The following is an 8,539-nucleotide window of genomic DNA, read 5'->3' as shown; positions in this document are numbered from 1 at the left end:
AGCTTTTGAAACAACAACCAAGCACAATTTATGAATTAATTTTATTTTTTGTACTTCCAAAAATGAACAACAAATGTAAATGGGCTGTTATTGTGTAAGAATCTAAACAAAACAAGACTACTGAAAGGCAAGTTACTGTTTGCTTATTTACAGAATCACTTCATTACTAGTAAGAAACCACAGCAGGTCATAAAGCATCGTAATCATCCTCATCTTCATGTTTCCTCTTAAGAGAGGTCGAGTCACCAGACGAATTCTGTGACACCATATTGGTAGTAATGAGGATGTTCTTGGAGCCAATGAGAGAGGGGTTGATGAGGACATTTTGAACTGTGGGAGTTGTAGGAGTAACTGTGAAAACAGAATTTAAAGAGGTTAATGCTACTATTCACCACATGATCTTAAATCTGGCATTGGTTTTATTTCGAATATATTTTAATAGCTTAATTTTTCATCTGCTGAATCTACCGATTTGGAACTAAATGTTCCATATGGCCCTCAATATAAAAAGGCAACAAGACCAACTGCTTATTCAAAATTAAAAACATACCTGATTTGACAGAGGCAGCTTGCGAGGAGGGAATCTGAACTGTAAAGCGCTGGCCGGTCAGTGAAACAGGCGTCCCCACTTTATTCCCCACTGTCTGCACTGATGGTGTACCTGCAGTAAACAACGACGATCCGTTTAAACTCAGGTTTAGATCTGGGACTTGTTCACCAGGGAGAAAGGTAAAACGACTAAATGCTCCTCTTGTAATAATAAAGCTTAGTGAATTTTGTGTACGAAAACCCGCAAGCACTGACATGCTTAATCTTTGAGTGTTAAGCATTTAGAATAACTGACCAAGAGTTGGGGTGCTTGGCCTACTGGACACTGCCCCCACACTTAACCGTGGCACTGTTATCCTGCCCGCAGACGAAGACACCTAAACATTCAAATCAAAACCATATCAGACTGTACATTCTGTCACACAATTTAATTTACATTTGCTAGCTTATTCAGGATACAGAATTGCAACATTTTCTGCCAGGCTTAATATAGTGAAGTGAAAAACACACACACAAACATCCTATAATTGCCTCTCAATTATACTATTTTAAGATAGCATGATAATATTTGTAAGAAAGATACATTTTTGTTATGCCAAGCTTTAAATTTCTTTAGAATGAAACTCAATTTAAAAAGTAAGCTATATATTAAAATTATCCGTAATATTGAATATTAAAGTGTGGTCACATTTACTATTGTTCTGCATATTTTGTAGAAATTAAAATGTTTTTTCAGATTTTGCAATGCCTCTAAGATCATGCGAATTCATTTTTTTTTTTTTATATATATATAAAAGTGCTTTACACATACAATTCATATACTACTGACTATAGACCACTGGGCTTTTTGCTCACAAAATTAGCAACTGTGATGACCACTGACCACTTTAGCCTGCATTTAACAAATGACCGGACGAGAATACACTCTGGAATACGTCACAAGACCTTGTTATCAGATAACACTAGATAATCTAGTCCAAATTTTAGACCCACATTACAAAAACTGTATACAATCACATAAAATAATACCTTTTTCTGCAAGGACTTCAGTCTGTAGTTTGGTGCTGTAAGACAGTAGCGGTCTGGTGGAAGACGTGGGCCTGTGTATGGTTTGATTAGGGGCAAAGGAGTTTGGTTCTTCTGCCTTGCAATGTCCAACAGAAACTGAAACCACAGACCAACCAACACTATTAATTAGCAGAAGTTACTGACGTGTAATACTTTGAAAATATAAGTCAACCAGAACAACTTACATCTCGTGGTGGAGGAGATGTGAATGACTGATCCACTCGACACTGGATTGCTAGCCTTATATCATCTGCATCCACATTGGACTTCTTGGCATGGGTGGAATATATTTTTGCATCTTCAATGATAGTTGTTACGTATCCTGGAACAAAAAAAGAAAACCAAAAAACAGACAGTGAATGTTAAATCTAGTAAAGGATAGTAACAGATGGAGTTTGATAAAACGTTTTACAATTATCCTGAAGGTTTAAAGTTATCCTGACTTACTGTATGTAAACTCTAGCATTTGATTGATCACCCTGGGCTCGTACTCCGTGATCCCCATGTCCTTAAGAATCTGCATCATAACCTTTGAAGATAATAAAATAAAGTAAAAACTGCACAAGGAATTATCATACATATTATATTAGCTTTATCCCTGCATATGTAACAGCAAATATTTTAGCTTGTCTTACACTAAACACATCAACCGTAAATGCACGCACCACCTTTTTATACTTAATAATAATAATAATAATAATAATAATAATAATAATAATAATAATAATAACAATATATTTCATTAAAAGTGCAACATATATGTATTACGGTGGACCAGTTAGCGTGCTAACGCGCGTGTGCATAAATAAGAATAAGGCGAGTAAAATACACAGTCGCTATTTAAACATGCTGCTATAATCGTTATGGTTGAAAAACAATGAATATTGCACAACACGCATATAAAACGGTTTATATAGCATTATTTACCTGTGCATCTTTAGGCACTGTTTTCGGAGACGCCATTTTCACATGAGCTCTGATTCTCCTTCCCTTGATACTTCGGTTGCGTTTCAAAACAAAGTAAGCGTACTACATAGACAGCATTTTGCTAACCTTAGGCGGTGCCGAAGCAAAGCAGCCAATCCGGATGAAGAAAGTATGAGTGACGGAGAGAATCAGCCAATCACAGAGGGATAATCAAATAGTTATCAAACTGTCACGCGCCAAGCGAATCGAGCAGCGAATCAGCAGTGGTTTAGACATTAAACGGGCACAGACCTATACTTGCAAAATGTAAGCACGTGCCGTAGTGATAGGTTGTCTGAATCATTTTCGCGAATCGATTCTTTTGAAGAGTTTCATTCATATCCGATTGAGATATACATTACGGTTTGTTGAGTGTCTATTTTTATGTCAATTTTCGTTTTAGCTCATACAAATAAAGCTGTATTGAGGCTAAATATAACCAGCATCTATATTAAACAATATTCAAATGAAATTCCATATTTAACGGCATGCTGTTTAGCAAAATTCCCCTCTTTTCTACGATTCGCTGGAACTGATTCACATAAAAAAGCTTCGATTCAACATAAATGATTCGTAAACGATTCATAAATCGCTGTTTGAGACACAACCACTGGCCATAGTGAAGTCACATCCTCTTCTATATAAACAAAAAAAAAAAAAAAAACACACACACACTAGTTTATTCCAGCTAGCCAAACACACTACAGTTCCTCATAGACCGAATACATAACATTAGTCAGCCAATTTACTGTAGTTTTTTCCCCATGTAAACTGGGAAACATGGCTTGGAAGTTCTCTAGCTCCGCTGTATTTATCGACGTTGAAAGCTAAGCGGCTCTCTTCAGTCGTATCAAATTGAAAGACATATCACTTAACATTTAATTTGTTTGAATGTTTCCTCAGTTCGATGTGACTTGTGATTCGCTGCTTATGTGTTTACACGTCAAATAGTCTTCGATTTTATTATGAGCTTTGTGAAACATCAGTGTTGATTGCTAACTAAACCATTAGCCACCCAGTTACAGTATTTATCTGTCAGTAGATTCACTCTGGAACTCTGAAAAGTAACGTCAACAAATTCACCAAAAGCCTAGGTAAGTGGAAAAAATGTGAGAACGCCAGTGAACCTCTAATGTGTTTCATACGGATAATATTTTATTTTATATACTGAGACTGCGTTATTAGCCAAAGCTAGCTTTGTAATGTTATAACCAGTAGTGGCAGAAATCTTATCAATACAACACTTCGATGTACTTTAAAAAAATGTTTTTATATGTACTTCAAAAGAATATACTTGCGTTTTAACTGAACGTAGTACTTTCGAACACTTACCTACATGTAATTTGCATTTGATGTCTTTTTTATTTAAAATTTGAATGTCATATATGTAAGTATTTGTAATTATATATTTTTTTGCAATGATGATTTTCCAGTTTATGTCCATTTAAAATGTATTCGTTATGTAAGGCATTAGGTATTAAATGGCATACTACATTTAGTCATGACGGTGTATTTCCCTTTAAGTACATCAAAGTGGCGTTTTATTTAATTAATATATTACCTACCAGTACAGCTTTTTAAAATTTATTTTGCAATAAAAGTGCACATTAAATGCAATTAATCTCACTTCTGTTTTCCAGAATGACACAGTCTGTATCTGTCTATTCGTAATATTCCTCATATAAACACTTATGTTCTTGTATTTATAGTGTCTTTTTCTACAAACCCATATAATCATGACTGCCATGCGAGTGGATGCTAAGGTTGTCATGCTTGGCAAGGAGAGTGTGGGTAAAACCAGTCTGGTGGAAAGATATGTTCATCGCCGGTTTCTTGTAGGACCATATCAAAATGTAAGTACTCTATGTGTTAGCATGGCGGCCTCTAGAAGTCATTTTCGGTTAGATAATTAGCTTGTTCTCGTTAAAGATATTTTTGTGTATAATGTAAATATATCAACTACCTCTAATCATGCATCACGTTCTATAAACCAGCTCCACAGGTAAAGCCACCTTCCACAGATGTCAATGACTTTTTGATGATGACTTGATATGATGTTCCTGATGTTTGTGCATGTGTGTTTGTGTATATATATATATATTTATTTTTTTAACTAATTATTTTTGTCTTGATAAGACTATAGGGGCTGCGTTTGTTGCAAAAGCCCTCAATGTCAATGACAAAGTGATTACTCTGGGAATATGGGTAAGTGTAGTTACTTGGGACTTTATATACGCTGATCAGCCTCTCATTAGTGACTTCACATGTTTCTTCTGATCTTAGGACACTGCTGGTTCTGAACGCTATGAAGCTATGAGCAGAATCTATTATAGAGGGGCCCGTGCTGCCATTGTCTGCTATGGTATATCCCACTCTTGCAGTTTGACAGGAAGTGTCTTTTTTTTTTGTTGTTGGAAAGAAAGACAGAGTGCAGAATGTACCAGCTCAGACTAGCAGTCAGGTGACACTGAGCAAGGAAATGGCTCATGCTTGCTCACTTTGGGTACAAATTACAGCAGATACAAGTCCTGCTAGGCAGTTCATTCGTTTGATTAAAATAAGTTCATCAGGGGTCCTCTGGGGTTTTTGTTTTTTGGACTGTCAAATGTAAAATGTCTACTTGAGAGATTTTATTTAAATTTTTTTCTATTTAATATGACAAGTTTTCTTAAATTTATAATATCATACTTAATATTTTTTTCATATACTGTAAATGCTTTTTTTTTTTTTTAACACTACAATTCAATAAAAGCATTAATAAAAGTAAATAAAAATTATACGGACACCAAACATTTGAACAGTAATTTACATAGGAAAAAAAATAATATTAGCTTTTTCACAAGTGGATACATTTGAAAATATAAATTCTTTATCCTAAATTCATGCCAAATTCATTTTTCACAATTATACTTAGACTTGACTGACAGCAGCAGTTTTGAAAGGGCCAGGTTCTGGGTGAAGGAGTTACAGAACTGTGAAGAGGTAAAATAAACTCCACGTCTCACAAAGATATGAACACACATTCGGCACAACTTTTATGGACAAATTATTATATTTTCAGCACTGCAAGATATATTTGTGTGGCACCAAGAGTGACCTCATTGAGGCCGATCGAAGCGTGCGGCAAGTAGACTACCATGACGTTCAAGACTTTGCAGATGGTAAGCGTGAATTTAGCTGCTTTAATATGCGGCTATTACAAAGCATTTCATTAAATAAAAAAACATTTATCGTTTACAGAAATAGGTGCACAACATTTCGAGACTTCCAGCAAAACGGGAAAAAATGTTGGTAAGTGATGCTTCAGTTTATCTGCTCTATTGAGCACTGTTTTTTTGTGCAACATGCCATTAGATACTGAGAAGTTTCACTTCTTCTTTTTTTTTATACAGATGAGGTGTTTCAGAAAGTGGCTGAAGATTTCAGTAGCTGTGCTTTGGAGTTTATGCAAGGTGAGAGTTTGCTGCTAAGTGAAACCTAAAAAAAAAAAATAAAAAAAAATACTTTACACTCTACAGCTGCGTCGGTCTGCAAAACTCTTGCAAGGACCATTTTTGTGAGGAAACAAAGGTGCACCCTTTAGCATTAGCAGCCTACAACCAATTTCATGACCTAAACTACGTGAGCTTGTTAGTGCTTAATAGTTAATTTATAACCGTTTTGCTTCCAAAAACAGATGTATACACATTTTTTTACAGTATTAATAGGGCAATGTTAGCTGCTCTTTTTGCTTTTTATCAATAATGGTGAAGTGCATGCATCCATTTCTAAACCTATTGTCCACCTTATTTTGAATGAAAGGGCACGTGTGTCCAATTGTAACGTGAATGTGCAAGGCATCCTAGGAATGTAAATAATATTAGAAATGGAATCGATATAAAATGATGTTCCTGTTTTTATTTATTTATTTTGGCATTGTATCCACACAGAGGAGAAGGGGGTGGATCTTGGGCAAAAGAAGGACTCTTATTTTGACAACTGCTGCCACAACTGACCTATCACAGGAAAAACCGCTGTATCATATGGTCTATTTTGGGATGACTGGAGGCTCCATCTTTTATACTCCTCAACGAATCAACTGGAGTTTTTTTTTGCTCTTTGCTTTTTTCTTTTATGTTTTTCTTTTATGTTTTTTTTTTTCTTCTGGTGTGCTGTAGAACATGAAGGATTCCTTTTCCAGTATTCAGTCAATGAACTCTTTCTTTATCAGGAACATGTTTTTTTTTTTTTTTTTTTTTTGTTTGGACCTGAGAATGTTGACTGAAGCAAATGTTAACAGTGCATGGCAATCCATTTTACCAAAAAGACAAGACACAAAGCAAGCTTTAGGGACAGATGCCATTGCATGGAGGTGATCGTTGCCAATTCTCACAACCAATGCCTTGAGTGATTTATCACCTTTTTATGTTTTTTATAGATCTTTCGAGGATCATAATGTTTACACCCTTCATTTATCACACGCACTCATGTACGGACGACTTAGTTTCATATGTCCACACTAAAGTTTCAGTTTTCACAGATCTGAGACGAGTTCAAACATTTTTCTTGTAATGATAAAGATTTAGATGTTGGAGTGGAAAATTACATAATACAAGTAAAAGGCAGTTTCCAATTAATATCCTCTTAAATTGTAATGAAGCTGGAAATTTGATGTCAAAGGCTAATAACTGTGGTTACTTGAGGCATTTATAATATTGTGATTAATCTGATATCTGGAAGTATCAACTCGGCAACAACAACAACAGACAAGTGTTTCAGTTAGTTTGTCGTTTTGATAATGGAGCTCACAGCTTCCTGTATCATGTTGTTCATTATTTGCATATCTTTAAAGCAAGTCAATGTGCAGCATTTGATGAATGTGATGTTAATGTTTACAACGTTATTTTTATTATTATTTAATTTTACTTCAATGCAACCGGGGTGAGATTTTGTAAAATTGGGACACTAATTTGTCAGTTGTGAAAATGTTGTGTGCATACTTTGTACATACAGCCTTAGTTCTCTCTCGGTTCATATTGTGCCTGTATTAAATACTGCTCAACAAGGCCTGTAGCTACAAATATGGTTCTCGTGAAACTGTGTGTTATGCATCATTCCAGGGAGATCCTGATATTGTGCCATTTTCACTGGTTGTCCTACAGGAAAGAAGAACAATATTAATTTGTTTAATTTTACTGTGAAATCACGTGACTCAAAATAATAAGCCTGTGATGTTAAACAGCTGTTGCATATTTTGTTTAAATGTATCAAAATAGTATAAGCAAAGCAGAACAAGTTATTTAAGGCCGACAGACACTGGAACGATAAAATGGCAAGCATTTGTGCAGCATGCTTGTTTATATTGTAAATGTTAAGACATTAATGGATTTTTTTCTACATATCATATTCATCCTTTGCTGCCTATTCTTGCTTATTCTTTTTTTTTTGTGAGAGAGTAAGGTACTCGCCAAAATATTACCATTTAGTGTACCACATCAGAGGACTGGAATTCATCGATTATGAATATTTAGAAATTATCTTGTAAAAAAAAAAATTGTGTGCCCTCTGTGTGGGACTTCAGACACAAACACATACATACATAAAAATAGAATGACAACATTAAAAAAAACTTCAGTCTAGATTGCACAGAAATTAAAGAAATTATTGAATGAAATGATCTGAAATGGAATCAAATTTTTAGAAACTTTTAGGTTCTTTTGCACAAAGAAAATGAAACAAGTTGCAAGATGTTTGCATTCATTTCATGATGTCCCAAATCCTGCATAAAGTTCTCATTACTGTAATGCAGAAATAAAATGATCCTCTCTGGATACAACAACTATTATTATTATTATTACTACTATTTAAGCCTTTAATGTCATAGTATGTAACATTAATGCTACCACTATTTATACTTACAGTTTACGTTGGTAATAAATATAATTGTTTGTGTCACAGTAATGACAAAGACAACTGC

General features: G+C 34.7%; 2 protein-coding genes across 2 annotated transcripts; one reads left to right on the top strand and one right to left on the bottom strand.

Moving 5' to 3' along the window:
* Positions 1-22: 22 nt before the first annotated feature.
* On the bottom strand, positions 23-2,657 carry taf9 (TAF9 RNA polymerase II, TATA box binding protein (TBP)-associated factor). Its single transcript, XM_043221615.1, has 7 exons — positions 2,545-2,657; positions 2,065-2,146; positions 1,803-1,939; positions 1,579-1,713; positions 845-926; positions 551-661; positions 23-351 (listed from the first exon to the last, which is right to left on the bottom strand). Exons 1-7 carry the CDS (start codon positions 2,578-2,580, stop codon positions 188-190), a joined length of 747 nt encoding a protein of 248 aa, XP_043077550.1. The 5' UTR covers positions 2,581-2,657; the 3' UTR covers positions 23-187.
* Positions 2,658-3,228: 571 nt separating this feature from the next.
* Positions 3,229-7,643, top strand: rab24 (RAB24, member RAS oncogene family). Its single transcript, XM_043221427.1, has 9 exons — positions 3,229-3,677; positions 4,293-4,436; positions 4,720-4,788; positions 4,867-4,945; positions 5,498-5,565; positions 5,645-5,744; positions 5,824-5,874; positions 5,976-6,035; positions 6,513-7,643. The coding sequence occupies exons 2-9, from the start codon at positions 4,320-4,322 to the stop codon at positions 6,575-6,577; spliced, it is 609 nt and encodes a 202-aa protein (XP_043077362.1). The 5' UTR covers positions 3,229-3,677; positions 4,293-4,319; the 3' UTR covers positions 6,578-7,643.
* The last annotated feature ends 896 nt before the right edge of the window (positions 7,644-8,539 follow it).

Source organism: Puntigrus tetrazona, chromosome 21, assembly GCF_018831695.1.
Source record: "Puntigrus tetrazona isolate hp1 chromosome 21, ASM1883169v1, whole genome shotgun sequence".
Lineage (NCBI taxonomy): Eukaryota > Metazoa > Chordata > Actinopteri > Cypriniformes > Cyprinidae > Puntigrus > Puntigrus tetrazona.
Note: the sequence above shows the minus strand (reverse complement) of the source record. Positions and strands in the feature narration are given on the sequence as shown.